The sequence below is a fragment of the Rhyacophila brunnea genome, unplaced genomic scaffold (genome assembly GCF_057557595.1).
Source record: "Rhyacophila brunnea isolate RB1 unplaced genomic scaffold, BYU_Rbru_1.0 scaffold_6, whole genome shotgun sequence".
Classification (NCBI taxonomy): domain Eukaryota; kingdom Metazoa; phylum Arthropoda; class Insecta; order Trichoptera; family Rhyacophilidae; genus Rhyacophila; species Rhyacophila brunnea.
The window spans coordinates 4335969-4358331 of record NW_028233276.1 but is presented as its reverse complement, the minus strand read 5'-3'; the positions used below and the strand labels follow the sequence as shown (position 1 = coordinate 4358331).

Below are 22363 nucleotides of genomic sequence, written 5' to 3'. Positions count from 1 at the left end.
CCAGTCTCCTTGCATCGTTCCAGGTCATACCAGCATCCCGTAGCTCCGCCGGGTACACTCTATAGATAGTATTTAGTGGTCTTCCAGGACGCCGAAATCCGGTTGGCTTGAAGAACAGGCAAGCCAGGTTGAAATTCTCTTCTAGCATCCGCAGCACCTGGTCCAACGTCGCCTCTTTACTCTCAGCGTGATGAGAGGCTGCTTTGTTCATTCCTAAAGTCCCACCGCACACCCAGTATCCGTCGCAAACATCTGTTTTCGCAGCTCAGTATACGGTTGCTCTGAGCCTTCGTAAGGTGACATGATTCGCTAGTATATTTATTATTTCAAGTATATTACGGAAATATAATATATATTAAGAGCATACATAAGTGAAACGGCAAATAATTTTCAACAATAGGTGGGACGAAATTTGGCACTCGTCGCCAATCGGAGAGCGGCAGTCGAGATGTGAGCACGTCAATTTGTTTTGTGATGGCGTCGAAGGAATATATTCTTATATCGTGTAAAGATGACTAAAAAACGTTACCCATGTACTCGAAAAAGAAAACATGTCAATGAATATATTATTATTATTACTACTAATATAACAATAAATGGACGCATGTTGAATTTTTATGACAAATTATATTACGTTCGGCACGCGCAATTGCACAATCCGCGCGCCGCATAGTCACGATCTTTTTAGACCATGCCTCAGCTGAAGTATAGCCTTAAATAATTTTAGTAACTTTCGATCCTCCTGTATAATGTGTGTATAAACAAGCACACACGCGAACACCGCACACATTAACACTACCCCAAGATGTGTAGATAGAGTAGGTACCTACATGGCGCAGTGGTGTGACGGGAAAAAAGAGAAACTACAAGTTGTGGGTTGGTTGTGCGACGCAGGGAATTTTCAAATATATACTCCAGCATTTTAATATCGAGACAAATTTGTTTTTCTGCGGTCGCCGGATTTTCTTTCCTCTCACCCTCCCCCATTCTCAGTCGACTCAGTTTTCTTTTCTTTTCCACATTTTTACGCCATCGACTAGGTATATATATCTCTACAAACTTCGGTAGTGTTTTTTTTTGTTTTGTTTTGTTTTATATTATGACGAAGATGCCTAGCTGGCTTCGTTTGCCTCTTTATTATTTATACTCTGCTGAGGGTAAATTTTTGCAGGTTTCGTAGGCCAAACAGAAGAAAGACTGCGATGAACTAGACTAGATACTAGATACTGGTGGCGAAGTGTGGAGGTAGGATATTAAGATCCGACATAAATAAGCCACAATGAACTTTGTCAGTCATACATATTTGTTTTCATTTAACTAAGTCTACAATTTACAGGTGGTGTTGGTTAGTTTTTATAAATTCAATTACACACTGCGAAAACCAAGCTAAAATTGATAATAGTCAAAAAAATAATTGTCAATCTTTAAAATGTCTAAAATTATGCCATTGAACCATACATAATTTTGGATATTTTATAGATAGAATAATATTTGTATCTACTATGTTTTGGTTAGGCAGGGCTTAATGAATTTTAAAAAGACTAACCGACAACATGACGTGTAATATGTATTCTAAATTCAACGAAAATAATTAAGTATTAATGAAAAAGTGTACACAATTTTGTCGAATCGCCCATAGTATACCAAAACTATTATGGTTTGGCTTAGGCAGGGTTTAATTGATTTAAAAAAATTGACAAATACGGTCTGCACATTGTAGTCTTACTTCAATGACAACAAATACGTATGACTGACAACGTTTATCGTGCACTATAAATTTATGTCGGATGTTAACAGCCTACCTCCACCCTTCGCCACTGCTTGATACTATTGGTGTAGCAGTAAGGTAGCCTCACATATCAACCTGTGGGTCTATTCTATGCTTATCGACCGCTAAAGTGATAAAGTGAAAAATATTATCAAACTTAGGGTAGGTTTGTATCAAAATATTAGCACTTATTGTAACAATTACACGAAGCCGGTTTTTATTGTTGCAATAAGTGCTATATTTTAACAGCACCTATCTTGCTGCTGTTAAAATATCGCACTTATTGCAACAATAAAAACCGGCTTCGTGTAATTGTTACAATAAGTGCTAATATTTTGATACAAACCTACCCTAAGTTTGATACTATTTATCAATTTAGTGTTCGATAAGTATAGAATAGACCCACTGGTAGCACTAACGAATACATAACAGTCAATTATTTAAACTATTATTCAGGCTCTTGTGGTGCAGTGCGTAAGGCGTTGGCCTTCCACCCGAGAGTTCTGGGCTCGATCCCGGTGAGGACACAATAATTATTTGTTTTTCTCAAAGCTTGGCTGTTTGCGATTGTACAAAACTATCTACTAACAACCACCTTGTACGAAAAAGCAAGGACATGGTTATTAATAATTATAAAAAAAAACCAGCGAATCCCGCTACTTTGGTTACCTACATGTAAATTATTGTACTATTGTATTTCGCCGTGAACTGTCATACCGGAAAGTGTTGCCGTATAGCATTGAGATTAAAAAAATAACGTGTTCGTGGAGTTTTGCAGACAGTACTGTTTCATTTTTATTAGATTCAATAAGAACTGCTATCAAATATAATAATGACAGCGTTATGCCGTGTCCACACCGAAAACAAGTCGCGCGACAACTCGTTAAATTTTACGATAAGCATGATAATTATCGTAAAATTTCTTAAGCAATTATGATAATTATCGTAAAATTTAACGAGTTGTCGCGCGACTTGTTGCCGGTGTGGCCGCACTTTTATACGGTAGGTAGATAGATACGACTTGATACTTACGAACACCTACTTTTGAATCATTCGGATTTATATATAAATAATATATATAATATGACTTTATTTCTAAATTACCTACCCACCTATTTTCTTGTCTTTCCCTTGTATTCCGGTTGTTTTTGTTAGGTATTTTTAAGTGTTTTATTTAGACACGAATTTGATCTCAATACTATACAGCCCTATATTTCTGTTACATCAGGTCACGGTGAACTGTGATACGGCCAACGCATACGTTCTCATTTCTGGAACGGCATTACTACGTCTGCGTAAAATAGGTATAGAGAATGAAGGAATAGACTGATTCGATATCTTTTTCGTCACTAAATGAGATTGACAACGGATGAATCAAGGCACGTGCTGTTTTACCCGCACCCTATCTCGTCACTTCACAGCAGCTCTCGGAAAACGTTAAAATTTGATTATTCGGCAAAGTTTGGATCAAGGCGTGCGCCCCTCTACTCCCATCCTACCTCACCACTCTACCGCTACTATCTGACTTACCCAATCGTGATTAATTGTTTGCAAGTGCAATATTATACAACGTTTGGATATAAGTCGTGAAAATGCAGTTGTAATAATATAGTGGAAGCTTAAATCATTCATATTTTTATTTCTTTAACTAACTTACGTGAATGTCGTTTAAAAAATATACATGATGAAGTAAACGTGACTTCCTATCACTTGATTCGTGTCACGTGAGTCACAGCCTGCCGCAGGTGTGAGAGAAAGAGAAGATATGAGTTGCAGCGCTTTAAACAGATACGTATACGTTTCCCCTTACCGTCGCGCAATAGGCTCTTTTTTTAGGAACTTCAGGAGGCTTCATATCTGTAAATGACGAACACTACGCAACGTTTTAATGTGGATGCAACCATCGTTTGTTGTGATATATCACTGCCCGTTTTAGTACAGAATACTTACTTGAAGTTGGACATACCAGATCTATTAAATAGCCAAGATGGATACATTGATGAAACCCTCAATATGAGTGTATTATATTATCGTGGATTGGCAAGCTGTGATTTGTTATTATTTTGATAATATTGTGTTTTTGCATGTCCTTGTCATAATAAATGGCACTGCCATTTTTCCGCGCGATTTGTTTTGTTTCTTTTCCCCGTAGGTAAGTACGTAACATTAAGTCGAGTGCTCCCCTCTTGACTTTCCCCTCTGATCAAAATGTCATTAGAGAGCGCAAGTGCCCCTCGGGGAGGCAGGGGCGCGCCACTACGCGATTCTCAAAATATCAAATTTAGTTTAAAATAACCTTTTCGCCGACAGCTGTTTACTTTTTGATTAAAAAAAGTATTTTTTTTTTAATGAAAGAAATCACATTAATTGCATCCGGTTGAAGAGTTTCCGCCATTTATTGGCAATGTCGTCCGGTTTCTACGTACGTACTGCCTCATAAAGACCTCTCCAAGAACACTTTGTAGTGTAGTTTTATATTTGCAACTAGGCACTGCACTATGCACACCAGATTGTGTATCTATATTGTGTTAACGTGGTTTAATTTATCTCTCATTGCTACGTAGTAGTGTCAGTTCTTTTCGTTTCGTTCATTGTTGAGGACCGTGACTCTTTTAAAATATCCAGTGATCCCAGAATTCCGCTATCCATATAGCTGAAGGTATTGTGAGGCCCGTGGCGTCCTTGACTTATTTGGACCACCATGTCGGCAATCTCTTTCTTCCGCATCGAGCCTTGACGTTTCCGCTGAAGATGAGTCTTTCCAAATTATTTTCTTTGGAAACATATTTCAGAGAGCCGGATAAGATCGGTTAAAAATGTCTATACCTACCGACAAAATCAATATTGATTTAAAAATAAAATTTGCGGATGAAGTAAAAAATGGTGATTATTATAATTTATTGAAAGTACTTACTAAATGGATCTTGGAGACAAAGATGAGGATGGAGTGTGTTCATCGTAAACTACGAAGTTTACGAGAAATTCGGAGAATTATGGGCCAGGATGCGCAAACGTTTGATATCTTGTAGGTATTAGTAGAGGATATACAATGATGAAGATGACCGCCCCCGCAAGCGGGGGCTGACATGGCTCTAACCTAGGGGCCTGGGCCCAAGGGGAGCCAAGCGTGGCGGGTCGGCCAGATAAGTGAAATAAACACATATCACAAATTTGCTCTACCAGTAACGAAAAGTCGCCTGTGGAACTATTTTCCTTTACTGGATTGCTAAGTGGATATACACAAATAATACACAACAATGCTACAAATACACTTATTGTCTACACTTATTTTTAGTTCGAACACCATTTGAAAAACGCTACTGTAGAGCGTCACTCTGCCTTTAACATTAGCGATAGGTAGGGGGGCCGCAAATGATTCTGGCCTGGGTCCGCTTCAGGATGTGGGGGCTATGGAGACGACTGTTGGAGGAAGACATGGGCTCACTCCGGGTTGTTGCGTCCCGGTTGATGATTTTAATTATATATGAATCCCCGGAATCAATTTGAAGTGGATATTTAGTTAGGTACTTCTTAAATAAATATAAATACTATTGATGTATCTATAGTCTAAGATTAATACTATCGACCGACGGTACTTTGAATTTAAATTCTAATGGATTTAAGTTAAATGGAACTCAGATGGAGTACAAAACTTAAATCCATTAGAATTTAAATTTAAATTGAAATAATATAATATAATCAATTAATCGTTACTATTAAAATAAACATATCTAATTTCTTTAACTGATTAACAGTAATACTGACGATTTGTTAATTATTATGACCTGCCACTAAGATATTAATGTTATGAGCATATTCAATAATTAAATGAAATTCAGTTAAGTATACCTAAGACTTTTTAAAAATAAATTTTGGTAGATAATAAATAGTTCGATTCTTGGTAATAAAAAGGCAACAAGTTAAGAACCCTTGCTCCGCCGGTGGTTGTATGGGGATGCTTTCCCATTTTCCCGTAGGGGGTGGCCACATAGACAAATTCAGAAAATCATTCCTGTGCCCATTGTCAGGGGCGCGAGCAATATCCGCCCGGATTGTGAAAATTAGAAAAGCTTGCCTTCGTGGCGTATTTTAAATTAGTCTTTGCGTACCTATACCTAATACCTACCATTTTCGCGGTTGGTTTAGATATGCGCTATCACTAAATCAAAATAAATCATGTGTTCTTCTTCGGGCGCCTTTCACCACTTCCTAACGTCAAATAGGTATAGCGGTTATATGTAAATTGTACGTAAACATTTCACCGTGGCACAGTTGAGCTTTCTATCGGAAAGAGATGACCGTGTACTATACGGTCTCCAATTTTATTAGATTCAATATGAACATTAATTCAATTTTCATAGCTGATTTCGGCAAAATTCATAAATTCGAGAATGAAAACCTAACCTGACCTGACTCAACCCAGCCTAACAAATAATCAAGTATATGAGGCGTCTAATTACAAAAAGCGACAGGTCCACAATTCAATATTTGCAAGAAACAACGTTTTTACGTTTCAAGCTTCAATTATTTGTTTTCACGTGAATTTTTTTTCCGTTGTATTCTATGTCAAAATGAGAACCAAATGACAATTTGTTTCAGCCGATAAACTCTTAAATGTAATAAATACAGGCAAAATAAAATTGGACGTAGCGCTACTTGTATCTCACTTTTTAATTTATTTCGCATAAGGCACATATTTCCGTGGCACTGTCATGAGTTTACCGGATGCTACAGCATGTGAGACACAATTTCCAATATTAAACGTTGCCTTATTGGTTGACTTAAACACGCGCGAAATCAACCATGCTTTAAATACTATGAAACACGGACTTGGCGCTTTTGTAATAAGTCGAGACTTAAAATATTTTTTTTCGTAGGGTTTTGTCGCGTTTTGGTATTTATAGATCAATACATATTGTGTAAAATTATACAAAGAATACGTGCGTATTTTTTCTCGATTTTGACTAAATGTGGACTTATCGCTTTTTGGAATTAGACGCCTCATATCATCTATTTTCAAAATTTGTTTGCTGCCGACTTTCTGTAAAGTGTAAACCAACAAGAACCGTGTTTTATTTAGACATGAATTTTATGTCAGTACTATACGACCCAAAGAGGTTGGATGGTCTTTAATATACGGCCATATACTTCCGATACAACATTTCACGGTGAAGTGTGATACGGCGAACTGCATACGTACAAGTTTCCGGACACGATATTAAATATAAATCATACTCTTATCGAAGTTATGCGTCCTGTTTTTATCATTGGGATTAAATACCTACAATAGGTATTTAATGTGGTGAAGGGTGGAGGTAGACTCTAAAGATCCGATATAAACAGTGCACACTAAACTTTGCCAGTCATACGTATTTGTTTCCATTGAACGAAGACTGCAAATTGTTGCAGATAGTGTTGGTTAGATTTTAAAATTCAATTAAACATCCAACCCTGGTGTAAACCAAGCCATAATAGATAGATACTAGTCAAAAAATATTCGTCTATCTAAAATTATGTGTGATGTACTGGCATAGTTTTAGATATTTTATTAGAAGAATTTTTTTTACCTATTATGGTTTGGTTTAGGCAGGGCTTAATGAATTTTAAAATAACCAACACCATCTGTAATATGTGTTCGTAATTCAAGGAAAACAAATAAGTATCTCTGAAAAAGTGTGCACTATTTTTGTCTATTCGTCCATAGCTTGCCTAAACTATCGTGCTTTGGTTTAGACAGAGCATAATTGATTTTTAAAAACTAATTTGCACCATCTGCAATGTGTATTATGAATTCAATGAAAACAATATGTATGACTGACAAAGTTTAGGGTGCACTATTTGTGTCAGATCCTAACAGCCTACATCCACCCTCGCCACTGATACGTACTAAGCTTATTGAATATCAAGAATATTAGTTTGTCTGAGAAAATATCCATATTTATCATACAATATCTAACAAAATTGCGTGTGGAGTGGGCAAAGTAAACGAGCCCTTTTAAATGTATTTTCTCCGTCGACTTATGATACATAATATATCCAGTTTTTGGCTAGTATTACTATGTAACAAAAATGCGTGTGAAGTTATTTAGATTTTTAACAAATAGTATTATATGTTTCACTTGTATGTACCTAATATTAAAACCAAAAATTTAAGATTAACTGTTCCAATTATATTTTTCATTAATAAATAGCATAACTCACGCTACACCACATTTGCTCCCGTATCAAGTTATCCCGGGCAGCTAGTGTATTATTATCATTAAATCATGATTGAAGTATGTATTGCAATTCAAAAATGTCTAATTGCTGTTGATAAAGCAATCATTAAATTATTCAACTTATATTGTGCAGTTTTCATACGTTTACCCGTGTATGTCAGTTAAAAATATTTTTAATAGTTTACGGAAAATCGTAATTCAGATCGTGGGAAGCGACGTTGTAATGTTACTGTCGAACAAGAACTTCTTGTCTACGTGTTAAAACTGTAAACTAACAATCCCCTCCAGTGCAGCTAATCACACTTCCGTTTTCAAATGAGGAACGCCCCCAAATTTATGATTTCAATTTACGCTCACGCGGTGTACCTACGTATCTGTCAATTTACGTAATTTGAAGCTTATTATAATAAAAATATGTCTAAAACGATCAGGAGTGATGTTATACTTATTATTAGTAAACTCTTAGTTTATTGTTAAGAAGAAAAGGAGTAGCATTTTAAAGGAGAACCGTTGCATTATTTAAATACGCCTCTAGCACGAATTGCCACCATGACAGCTACGTCACTAGAAGTCTTCTACATGCGATTACAGCGACTTCATGTTATCGCCGATTTCTTGTTATCGGACAATAGTCACTGTGTTGATATGTTACTCCATTTTCATTTCTGCATAACGTTATTAATTAGTTGGTTTTATATACCGTTGACATTCTATGCAACAGACCCTTACAAGTCTTGTTTTGAACCTTGCCAAACTATCAATATGACAATAAAAAGGGAAAAGGACATAATCCACACAAATCAAATTTTACAGGAGGTACAAAAACATTTTTTTTATGATTTTCGGTCAAAGTTAAACTACAAAATATGTATATATTATAACCGTGAGATAGTTATTAATTTGGTTTTTATATTCCTATCTTATCTGATATTAATTATTGAGTTAATTAAAGAAAACCCCACAAAACTGATGGTTAAGTCGTTTTTCCCACGTAACTTCCTTTTTTTGTAATTAACAGCTTAATTTAGATAATAAATCGGCATTTGCAGCTTACATCCTTTGGACGCAACGTGTATTTAGTTTTGTAGGTACAACGTCATTATCCAATAAAACCTATTTTGAAAAAAACCGAGGGTTACGTCCTTTTTCTTTTTTACAGTCGATATGAAACGTCATTTGATGTGAATCTTTTCAAAAATTTGGCGTTCATTTTCAACGAAATACTTTTTGCTGCCAACCCTATTCTCGGGACCGAGGGATTTTGCAATTTGCCAGCGAAAGGTGTTGAGGCAATCCTCCCCGTCAAAGCGCAGATAACGCGCTACCTGCGTATTCTTCTGTGCGGGAATATGATCCGGACGCCTTCCGACAACTCGCGCCTAATTAATTTTAATTAAGTAACTAAGGATATCCGGTGTCTTGCCGATCATTTTGGCTTGGGAGACCAGATCACATATGGCTTAGCACAAGAATAATAATTATAAAGAGCCAAGCATTATTCAAACTATAGATTTACATTATCGAAGTAATAAAATTCGCGATAATAAAAGTTGGACGCCTTTTTGTAATGTACGCATCCGTGTTAAATTGTTACGTCAATAAATCGAGCGTCATTTACGCAATTTAAAGTATAATTGTTTTGTTGATAGCGGCACTAGATTTTTAGTTTTTTTTTTTCAAACTAAAAAGTCGCATTCGACAAATCTGCGGAGCTCCATTTAGAAAATTGGTGTGTTTTGTGAATAACGATGACGTCACATCGACGTATTCGACACGTTGATGTGCGAGCGACACGAGTTTTGATGTCCGAGTCGGCTTATAATATCTGTACCTACATGTTAGCCATTGTATCAAAACACTGTCGGGGAACAACGTAATTTAAGATTTTTCAGCCACTTATTTTAGGTATTTTATATTTATGTTATGAATATACTCAACAGGTGAATTTAATCTAATGGTGTGATTTGCGTTTTTACATTTTGTCCATTTTGCTATAAATAATAATAATGTTTTCTAAATATTGGAATCCGCAGTGGTTGATTTCGCTTGTGCGATCATCATGTAAAATGGACAAAATGTAAAAACATGCACAAGTAAAATCATTGGCGTTTGATTTGAAACAACAATTTTGATATTCGCGTGGAAAATTTAAATTGTAATCTCTGTGATCATCGCACGAGTAAAATCACTGCCATTTGAATGTACACATTAATCACCACTTAAAATATATGATACTTCTCTTATATTTTTCTGTAAAATCGTACATAATATGACACACTACGATAGCTATGTGGTGCAGAATTATAATTGAAAAGTCTTGTGATATTCAATACTGCATTTTGATTATACTGAAGTAATTTTGGATTGATTGAATATTCTATACTACGTAGTGAATCTGTGCGGGAAAAAAACGTTTTGCAGTGATGAGGATTTGGAGGGAGTCAGCACTCAGACACGTTCCCGCGTTTCGCCTCCCACTCGAACCCTCCCAGACAATTCTGATTTATTTAATTCAAGTGATAGCTCTATTGGCCAAATAAAGAAAATTCGCCCCCCATTCACTTTGCGTCGTTACAATTCAAGAATGAAAACGTGTTTTTTTAAAATGTCCTCTTTTTATTGACTTGAGAAGTTTGTACCTACTCGTACATAAACGAATCTCTGAGAAAAATGGAGAAATTTAATCATTTAATCATCAAAAACAGGATATACGAGGCGTCCACAATAATTAAATGACTTTTTAGTGTATCAAGCTAAAGTGGTTGGTTTCAAATCTCAACGTTAGGTAGTTTATTTTTCTCCATTTTAAAATTGGTTCGAATTAGGAATATGTAACCATTTTGGCCAATAAACCCTTTATTCAAATACAAATTTAAACAAAATAAAAATGGACATACCGTTATATTTAATTTGTGTCAATTTAATTGCCGATCGATTTCTGTAAGTCATTAATTTCTTAAGGGGGACAGGCATGCCAGCGAAGGCACCTAGCGGACAAATACGAAGCTTGCAATTTGAGTCATTTTTTTGATAATTTACAATTTCAACTGTATTAATTAATAAATATGTATCTGAAAACATTAAAAATATTTTTTTTAAGTCAAAGATAAACTTACAATTTAAAAAAAAAATGTGTATTTGTTACATATTTATGTCACGAATAACGTTATTATTACATTATATTTATGGTCATATTTTTATTTTATTAAGTTTTCAATTTTTGACCGTTTAGATTTTGGACTAATTCATCGTTTTAATACTTTTTATATTTATTTTAAAAAACATCGATTTTTAGAAAAATATAAATGTGTATAATTTGAAATCCTTTTTATTTATATCAAATCAAGCTTCAATATTGGGACCATACCTAAAATAAAATTTTATAGAGATGTTGTGGAAGTTGTGACCTCATAAAACCAACAAATGTACCTATACTAATTTTTGTCTGAGAATACACAATAACGGGTATCGTATTACTGAAATCGGTCATTTTTAACGAATGTGAGACAAGTGATTTACACATGGGGTAAATATTTTATTCCCGCTAAGTGTGACAATGAGGAGTGGGAGAATGCGGGGTGGGGCCCACAGTGGGGGTTGAAAAACCGAAAATCGCAAGTCATTTATGGACGACCTCTAATTGCGAAATTGACTATAAATAGATTATATCGGTATATTATAATGGGTTTTAGATGTAGTAGGTAAGCTATTCGCGATGTGACAGAACGCTTCATAACTTTGCACTTTTTACTACACTGGTACGCTTTGTATATAATCCACAGAGCATACAATTAGATCAAATGATATTCATATCTATTAATATATTGTAGTAATAAATAAATAAATAGATAATAATTATGTAAAAAACTTATTTTTAGAATATGTACACATCATGGTCATTCTAAAGCTAAAAGTCTAAAGCTAAAGTTATGAAATGGCAACTGTACTTACTACAAGAAATTCAAGTCATACACATTTATATTTTTTTTTAAATCTATGTTTTTTTAAAATAGATATAAAAATATTAAAACTATGGATTAGTCAAAAATCTCTTAGGCGATGCTTCTTTTCTTTCGACCATGTCCGATCCTAATAGGATCATATGGGCCTCCACAGAGTGGAGGTTTGTATTGACAGATTTTGTTTTTACGAGAAATGGATTTCAGCCACTTGCTCAACCTATTAGGTCCATACTCTGATTCATACACAAATTGAAAAACAATATGTGTACTTGTCAGACCCAGGATTCGAACCTGAGACCCACGACGCAATAGGCCAACGCTTAAGCCGCGCGGCCATCGTGGGCTGTGCTTAGAAAACTTAATAAACCTAATATTAATAATAAATATGACCATAAAATATATGTAATAATAAGATGGTGTCCAATTCAACGAATTCACGTTTTATTACATTTTTTACAATTGTAAGTTTATCTTTGACTTAAAATAAAAAATATTTTTCTTTTTAATGTTTTCAGATACATATTTATTAATTAACACCGTTGAAATTATAAATTATCAAAAAAATCATGTGCCTCTGGTGGGTAAAGACATCGCCTTAAGGTAGTCGGGAATCGCCGTGGTGTCTGATGCTGTCTTTTTCCGATTGTTTCCAGGTGTGGTGAAGATTGGCGGGTGGTGATGCAGGGCTGCGCGGGAGTGGGGGAGCGGGCGGCAGCCGACCTGCAGAACCAGAGCCAGAGTCCGCAGTCTCAGCAGCAGCCCGCCAATGCCGTCAATCCCGCCGCCGCCGCCCACGACCAGGCGCAGTTCGAGGCTGACAAGCGAGCCGTCTACAAGTCAGTATAATATGCCCACTCATCAGCGGGGTGAAACGTCCCTTTGTAATCCTTCAGCCCTCAATAAGGCATCTTCGACACTCCGGTCCTCCACCAATCACTTGACTTTTCCAGCATCGCTCTGGAATTTGGATGATGTACATTTATAAATTTTGGCCTGGTAGGTATATGCCATGGGGTCTAGGACGATTCGGCGCCGGGACAACTGGGAGCCACGCGATCGAATGTAATTCGAAAATAAATAGATGTTCGTGAATAACTATAGGTACTTTAAATATTTATATTTAATATTATTATTTAATACTTGGTGAGAATTTAAATATGCACACGTAAATAATGATTTAATCGTTCATATGTTTAAGTTCAAACGAGAAGAGAGCTATTTTATTTTTATATAAAACCTCAGGCATGATAATACTCAATCTGTAATTAAAAAACATTATGTCAAGACCTAAATGAATTAAAACTGATAGAAACTGATTAAAATTCCTCGTCTACTTTCTGTATAAAATCGTAACGAACGTCTATTTATTTCATTCGACAATGCGACGCCCAATTAGTATTGTCCTGGCGCCCAGTTGTCTCATTCCCGTGTTGCCATATTGTGTTTATTTACTTAGGTACCTATGTCGAATCTAGTTTCGGTATTGTGACCAAAAAATTGGACTATAAATAGAAGGAGGCTTATACGTTATTTCTGTTATGGCATTTGAAATTATTTAGTAAACGAATGGGCACGGTTAAGTTGGCAAACTCCAAATATATTAACATCGGTCAGTTGCCATTCCGATTTTCTTACTTACACAAAATGACTAACCATTTTTTTTATGTAAGGTGCATTGGGGTAATTCCGACAGGAATTTCTATGAGATGACTAGAGGTTATATATTTCGGTTAATTATTCAAAGTGTTTTATATTTACTGCCATTATTGTTTTACCCCTGTGTACTTAAAGAAAAGATATATGATAAATATATATTAGATTCTTGAATATATAGTTGGGTTCTTTAAATTGAGAATTTGAAATATTGAGTCATTTTTTTTTGGCATTGGGGAAATTACGAACTATCTTGGGGTAATTCCGAAATTATTCAAAAGTTGATTTTATTGCACTTTGACCAAAGGTTTACCTTTCTTTTTCGACCGTAATTACTCCTAACACAAAATATCATCAATTTTGTTAATAGTTTCCATAATCCCTAACTTTTGATACTATTAGTTCGGAATTACCCCAAAAAAAGATAGTGGTTCTCAACATTTCAGTTAATTACTTAGGATTATAGGGATTGTGGAACGGGATGGAGCAGAGCAGGTTTATTCCCGGTTGTCACTACCAGTTTTGTTCCCACCGGTGACAAATAATGAGAAAAAATATCTCAATATGACACAAGTACCTACCACCTTAAATCAATAAAATAAAGACGAGGAAAATCAAAGAAAGTGATAATTTTAAAAATCAATTTTTATTTGAGTCTACATTCTTATTTGCCTACCTTGATAGAACAATATTTTTTATAAAGATGTCTTTTGTTTACTTACTGCTTTTTGCATAGCAAAATAAACTTTCTTCATACCCATACAATTAAATTAGTCAACATTAAAAATGGTAAATCAAAGTCGGAACTTGTATTTTTAATCATTTTCATCTACTTTTATGGCATAAACTTATAATTTATTCCTGCTAGCAAACCTAAAACTAAAATGCGGGCTACACTGTTAAAAAAATATAACAGAATTGATTAAGACACGGTCTGAAAGCCTCACTTATACATAATAATGATCTATTGGTTTGGTACGCAATCAGTCAAAATAAATTCTATCTTTATCATTACATAAGTAATATTCTTTTTCATCAGCACTTTTTTTTGTATATCTATCTTCTTCACTATAATGACTCTGGAACTTTGTCACTATCTTTTCTTTTGGTCGTAATAAAGGTTAGCTACTGCTGTGGTCTCATAGTTTTTAAGAAGTTGATAGAGGAGTATGTTTCCTCATGTTTTATTATTTCTTCTATGAACCCAATATAGTACCTCCATTTTTTTTTGATTGAATATCTGACAAGCACTGAATCATTTAATTTGTAATTTTCCTTCTTCTTGAGGGTCTTTTTCTTGAGTTTTGTATACTATATCTTTATTTTTCAGTTTTAGTAGCAGTTGTTCATCTTTGCCCTTTTCTTCTGAGTCTTCTCTAGTTGTGACATTTTTTTTCCATTTATAAAAACATCAACGTTGTCTTTGTCATCTCTTTCAATGTGTCTTTTCTCTTCGTTTTTTTTTGTCTGTTTTATCCGCTTGATTTTCTTTACCTTTACTTTTTTTGCCAACACCTTTACTCTTAGTACAGAGAGAATTTGAATCGTTGTTGGTGAGCATCTTTTCGTCAGTTAAACTTTCACCATATTTCACATCTTTTGTTTTTTTGTGACCTTGGTTCTTCCATGTATATTTTAAAATCATCTTCAGAGTATTCATCCATCAATACTTCAAAATCAAGATAATCTATAATATCAGAATTGCTATATTCGCTCATGATGTCGGATACACTAGTTATGCTGTTAAATGAAGGCTGGTGTTACCGCACTTACCCAAGATTATATTATATAATAGGACGTGCGATAGCTTCTTATTAGGACGACGCTAAATCTACTTACTTTAATATTAATTTAATGAAGTATATTATGTACATCTAAATTAGATATAATTTTAGTATCTTTACAGATTGAGAAGCACTGCCAATTACTATGAAAAAGTTAAGTGGGCTATTGCGGAATGAATATATATCGGAATAACCCCAAAGGGGTATTTCCGAAAAAAAATTAAAAACAGAGCTAGGACATTGTGTTCCTCTCACAATTCGTAAAAAACGATAATCTATCGTAAAAGCAATCACTTATTCAAATAATTTACCAGAATTCCGAGATATGTAAGTTGGGGTAATTACGAATCAGCCAAAAATGGCGCGAAAAACACTTCTCCGAAAAAACTTGATGGTATGCACGCATTGTTGACACTAGCGACTAGCGACGACTGTCGAGGCGAGCACAATGAACATGGTGTCTAGACTAAATGTTGCCAATAGGAAAATATCGCTTCGATTGGTAGAATTTTTGAACTTTCGGAATATACCCATATTCGGAATTACCCCAATGCACCTTATATTGTAATTATTTAGTCACTCGAGTGCTGTTTTACACACATTTTTGACATAACAATGCCAAAGTGTAGTAGTATTGGTGATGGATTGTCTTTTTATACGCACAGCAGATTGTTAAGTATTTGTAATAACAATAACATAAGTGTGAAGTTATCTGCATTTTATGATTCAATTACGTCCATTTAGGCTACATCTCTAAAGAAGAAGGTTTTTCAACATCTTTAGACCATACCAAAATTAGATCTAATATAAATAGAAAATATTTCATGTCACATTCATTTTTTTTTTCGAAAAATACATACAACACAAAATTGAAATCATAATTATTTTTGGCAGACATCCGCTGTTCCCCCTACTGGCGCTGCTCCTGGAAAGATGCGAAGCGGCGACGGGCGGCTCCGAGTCGCCCGGCGGTTGCGACGCTTTCGCCGCCGACCTCCGAGCCTTCGTCCAGCACCAGCAGAGAGACAGAAAGCCCTTCCTTGTCGACGACCCTGAGATAGATGGACTGGTGAGTGACATCATTTCAACTCTCGGCTACTCCACATTTATGCATTTTTACATTAAGCAACCCTTTTATTGTAGACATCAATAACGTACCAAACCTAAACACAAATGAAAATTTTGGAATTACAACATAATGAAACGACATTGAAGAATGCGAAATTTTTATCAATGCTTACCGAAAAAAATAATGGACTTGACATTTGGAAGCACACACATTTGTGAACCAGCATTTTCCGCCATGAGTTTTAGGAATAATAAATTTTTTTCTAGTTCGACTGTTGAACATCTGCATGCCAAATTGCACCTCAGGTTTTAAAATGGATATAAACAATAAAATTTACTGTGGTTAAAGAGGATATAATGACATAATTAAACAATCATTTCTCAATACAACAAAGAATTATTACGAAATCTTCTCGAGATGCGGGACAAAATTGACACCAAATTGTAGAGCCAATTAAAAAAAGTTTATATTTTTAGAGAAGTTTTTTACAAATTCAGCAACTTCAATAGATATGTAAATAATGGATCGCAGTAACAAACAAGTTGGTAACCCCTGACATATATCTTTATCAGAGATCTCAAAGTCTCATTTCAATCAGCAATATATCTCTTTCTGAATTGCAGATGATTAAATCAATACAAGTGCTGAGGATCCACCTTCTAGAGTTGGAGAAGGTTCAGGAGTTGTGTCGGGACTTTTGCAGCCGATATATTGCTTGTCTAAAATCCAAAATGCAGAGTGAAAATCTACTTAGGACTGATTATGCATCAGGTAAGAATCGAACTTAGTATTGTGACGTTTCTTTTGTTTTTCCCAAGTCCACTCTCAAAGTGATGTTCGCCATGCAGTTTCCATGACACCGAAGTTTGCTTAAAGAAACGAGATTTGCAAAATCACACATCTTGGACTAAAAAAATATTTTTTGTTTATACATAATTTATAAAAATCAGATTGGGCACATATTTCGAATCCTTCTGCAAAAATCTGCACATGAATAATGCTTTCGAGTTGCGGCAGACATTTTTATCAGACAGTTTTTATACAATATTCATCTGTTCATGTACAAAATAATATGTTTCTTGGGCTGGACATTACGATCAGATTACAACAATTTTCAATTTACCACTTGATCCTGCTTTAAATTGTATAGAATGATTTATCATTTTACTTTCTCTTCAGGCGAAGCTTTTCCTGGTGGAACTGAGAGTAATAACAATCAACCGATGAGTGGAAGCATTTCGGAAGAACATTCCAGCACGTCGAATTCCCCACAATACCAGGTCAGTATGATTTGTTTTGATTTCAATTATTGAGTATATTTTCAGTAACTAACAAAAAATTCTTAAATAGGTAGTTTTTCTTTAAGGCATTTGAAGCACGTTAAACTACCATACGAGATGGAGAAAACGCGATCAATAACCACATTCTGGATCCAAACTAACGATCTTATTGTATTTGATTTGGATTCTGTATTGTTGGGTTAGTAGATTTTGAAAACGAAATATTCTGTGCACTGGAATATTTAAAGATGATGTGGTATACATAATATTATTAAGATGACAATCTGTTTTGATGTTTTGTTTTACTATATGTTTGATGTACTGTTGTTCAACTAAATATTCTAAATTGTTTTGGTTTATTGTATAAATAAATTGTTTGCACCCTTTTTTCAAAGCTTTTTTATCTCAGGTCTGACAAATAAATTTCAGAATCTTGTTACAAATGAATTTGCATGTGTGAATTTTGTAATAGAGGTTTTTTTCTATTTCTAGTCAATGTCCCAGCAACCTATTCAGACAGGTGGGCCGACCGTGACGACGCAGCAATACCTGGGGCCCAACTCCGACCTGCCTCTAGGTCCCGGTTCCAACAGCATCGGAGTACCTCCAGTCAATGTTAACCCATCCGCTGTGGCGCCCGCTTCTTTCCTTGCAGACCAGATCGCCGCCGCCTGTCAGCAGACGCAGAACTATGAGCAGAAGGCGGCCATTTATCATCAGCATCAAGGTAGGAAATAGTCATTTTGATATTTTAAGGCATTCACAGTAATTTTCCCTATAATAACCATTTCGTTTGACGTGTGTTTCTTCTATAGAAATTTTGTATTGAATGTAATTTTGTGTTAAATTTGCGGCTGTTGAAACCAGAGATGTCGAACCCATGTAGTTTTTAAAGGTTCAGTTCTGTATACATTTAACAGATGGCATCCCAACTCTATTATGCGGTTCCAGGGCTGGTTCAGGGTTTTCAAACTTGTGAAATAAGGGTTACCGTTTCAAAATAGTTATGCAGTTTTCCGGGATCTTTGGTGTGGTTCTGGTTCTATTAAGAGCTTTGAATTTTCTTAGTCATTGTTTTTGTACAATTTTTGGTTTATCCCCACATTAAATTTTCCATGAAATCTTAGTGTGGCCAACTGCAGATTTGTCAACCAAAGTGCTTTTTATGAACATATTATGTGTCACTGAGTTTCAAAACCCGCCATAACACTTTTTTGTAATAATTAATATATATTGTCACCAGACGAAAAAACCCCTGGCCCGCAGTTTCAAATCACAAATCCGCAACCTAATCAAACGCCTTCTAATTAGGGTTCACCACCCCTGATTTACGAAATAACATCATCACGGCACATTTCAACAGCGGCAAAAAGGGCGAGTACCTAAGCCCAGCTACTAGGAAATGGTAACTTGCCGAGAGACAAACAAAAATTTACCGTAATTTTGTTTCATCCCTTTGCCCCTCCCTCCTGTCTCATCACCCATAGATCCGTCGGAGATAATTGCAGGCAGTACAAATTCTCCCGGGAGAGTGGTAGGTGTCTAGGACCACGCGCTCAGCGTGGCCCGGTCGGCCCTCCTCAACGCGAAGTGCAAAGCCACGCTTGCCCCAATATGATAAATTAGTGAATCTCTTTCCCCGTTATTGTGTTAATAATAATCCCTATAACCACCTCAAAACCACGCGTCGCGACCTCGATAAAACGTTTTCGCGCCAGTTTGGCCAATGTGTTCAAACACGTGCTCCCACATAGTGACTGTGGAATAGCTAAATCTAAGACTCCTTTAAGTGTAATTAATAATGTAACCCAACCAATGTCTGGAAAGTTAATGTAATTAAACGTCCCTGCGCAGGGAAATTGTCAAATCAAAGACGTGTTTTATCTTGAATTATATGTCCTGATGTCCACACAACCCTCAATCAAGGTGATACTCGTGAAGAACGCTGCCAGCATACATGTGAGTTCTCCACCCATTCTTCTCGGTATCAATATATATCGTTGTATTCGTTATTAAAATCTCTACATGAAAATTTTATCGCCTCTATCAAAAGCCGCTACGATTAACTGTCATTTATGAAACAAAATCAATGTGTCTATCAAATCCCGCTATAACACTACTGTAACATTCAAAAACCTTTTTAGTTCAAAAGTTGTTATTGATTTTCTCAACATAATGAAAAAGTGTTATAGCGGGTTTTGAAACTCAGCGACACATATATCCACTAGGTACATATATCATTAATCTCCTGAATTTTCTTTTATTAAATATATGAATCTGCTCTGAGTGGAGTTATTTTAACATGTGTGTCTTTTTAGAATTATGTTCCACAGTTCTGTGTTGTTTATATACCTTTTCTAAGCTATCACTGTGTATGATTTTTTCCAGGTACCTGCAATCCCGGCCTAGTGGTATTGGGATCTACTCCGATTGGTCAGATCGGAGCCAACCTTTCTAGTCATCCGTCCAGTGATAATAGCTATACAGGCGAGTCTAAAAAATATAACTTTTTGTTAACCAATTAGAGTCTTATTATTTTACTCAAAGATTCTATAAGCTTTTTTAATATTAACTTTATACCCATGTAAAAAAAATAAGAGTAACGTGAAAGAAAATGCTATGATTCCTAATTTAAAAATGTGATGTTTGATAATAATTAGGTATCTTCATGTAATTTTTTTTTAATAATTATTTTTGTGGTTACTTGGCAATTACAAAAAGGAGTCGCGATTCGAAAACAGTTGGGAACTCGTAATATACAGGGTATGATTGACCCCAGGATTCAAATATCACAGATAAAAATTATTTTGTCAAATTCCAGGCAACGGTTCTTGCGGCTCAGTGTCCCCAGGCCTCGGCGACGATTTAGAGAACATGGCGGGGGGAGACGACTCCGTGGAGGGAGAGGAGGACGGTAGCGTGGGCGGCGGCAAGGGGGTGAAGCGAGGGGTGCTGCCGCGGAGTGCGACGCAGGCCATGCGCGCGTGGCTCTTCCAGCACCTTGTGCACCCTTACCCCACGGAAGAGGAGAAACGATGTCTAGCCGCGCAAACCCGCCTCACCCTTCTTCAGGTCAACAACTGGTTCATCAACGCCCGACGGAGAATCCTGCAACCCATGCTTGACGGAAAAGACAATGGTGAGGGATATTGATGCTATCAAAGGGGTTGGAGAAAACCTTCTTTATTGGGGACAGAGTCCAAATATTTAAAAGTGAAGCTGAAAAAAGCACTCATGGACTACTGCTGAAATTAGCTGCAATTCATTACACATTGTGGATCCAGATTCACATGTAGAAAACTTCACTATTGTCACCCTCATCTGTCAAATAGTTATTTTAACCAAATTTTCGATTCACTGAAACGTTTAATTCTATAAATAATTATTATTGTTGCGCAATTCATGAAGTTGCCAAATCCGGGTAATGGGGAAAAAAGGCATCATGCAAGGCAGGTTCACGGATTAACAGACCATGTACACATATTGCAAAGTATTTAAACAATAATAATTAGATGATTGACCATTAATATGTCAAATCGTATTGATTGTATTTATAATAGTTTAATTACAAAACTGTTAATTGTCAGTGGTTCCCATAAGCTATAAGTGTTTGATCGCATAATCTTGCGAAAGATCTTTGAGGAGTCTGACATTAAATTTATTATAACTCGTCTGCGATGGGCCGGACACATCACACGTATAGATGAACAAGCACTGATGAAATTCCTCATGTTTAATAGTGTAGAAGGATGGCAGGGTGCTGGAAGATCACTACTTTGGTGGATTGATGGCCTACAAAGAGACTAGGAGTGATCAACTGTAAAAGGAGACCGGGGGTTCTGAGTAGAGTAGAGGATTCTGAGGCAGCCAATAAAAAAAATTAACAAACACATAACTAAAAAACTATGTTTGCATAAAAAATGCATCTCAATGAAATTTGACCCACCATAAAAAGAAACCGTGATATATTGTCGTCGCCGGAAGATTGTGGATTATTAATTTGTCGATTAGTGGACAGCCTTAACCGGTTCTATGTCTTCAGCGAGTTTTCTCGCTCTATGAGGCCGTGATTGACAGGCCACAAATTATTAGCCACTGTCGATTGATTTGCATAATTTAAAAAATCAAACACAGTGACATCTGTTTGAATTACGATTGTATTGTCGAACAAGATCTTCAACGACGTGTTAAAACTGTGAACTAACAAGCTCCTCCCATTTTTAACCACACTTTGATTATAGCGCCTTCCGGTTAGCGACGAGTTGTCCACGTGTTAAAACTGTGAACTAAACAAGCTCCTCCTGTTTAGTCGACGACAGCGACTCCGGCTTGTGCCTAAATCTTCTTATTGGACAGTAGTAAGAGCGTCGCTCTACATTCAACATGTGTCGTTAAAAATCTGCAGCATCTCAGATACTGCCATAGTAATGTCGTGAGGCATAGAAAATGTTGTACAACATAATATTATATGTTTCGTTTTATTTTTAGCTGGTGGACAGACAAAGAGAAAACAAAGTGGCGGCCAGGCGAGCAAGCGGTTTTGGCCAGACTCATTATCCGCATTACAACCACAGTTATCTACAGGTATTGTTGACGATTAAAGCATTTATAGCGATGGGGTATTTCTTC

The 22363-nt window shown here is 35.9% G+C and overlaps 2 protein-coding genes across 2 annotated transcripts in view; both read left to right on the top strand.

The window, feature by feature from the left end:
- LOC147065120 (uncharacterized) overlaps positions 1 to 22363 on the top strand; it is a 578962-nt gene that overhangs the window by 342992 nt on the left and 213607 nt on the right. The gene's annotated exons all lie outside the window — the stretch shown is intronic.
- Positions 1 to 22363, top strand: part of LOC147065127 (homeobox protein PKNOX1-like) — an 82071-nt gene that overhangs the window by 57101 nt on the left and 2607 nt on the right. Inside the window, exons 2-9 of the mRNA XM_085956290.1 lie at positions 12602 to 12784; positions 16280 to 16454; positions 17078 to 17225; positions 17634 to 17734; positions 18227 to 18461; positions 20123 to 20221; positions 20556 to 20873; positions 22223 to 22318. Coding sequence (XP_085812416.1) covers positions 12627 to 12784; positions 16280 to 16454; positions 17078 to 17225; positions 17634 to 17734; positions 18227 to 18461; positions 20123 to 20221; positions 20556 to 20873; positions 22223 to 22318 — 1330 coding nt within the window. The 5' untranslated portion in view covers positions 12602 to 12626. The remainder of the gene's footprint in view (positions 1 to 12601; positions 12785 to 16279; positions 16455 to 17077; positions 17226 to 17633; positions 17735 to 18226; positions 18462 to 20122; positions 20222 to 20555; positions 20874 to 22222; positions 22319 to 22363) is intronic.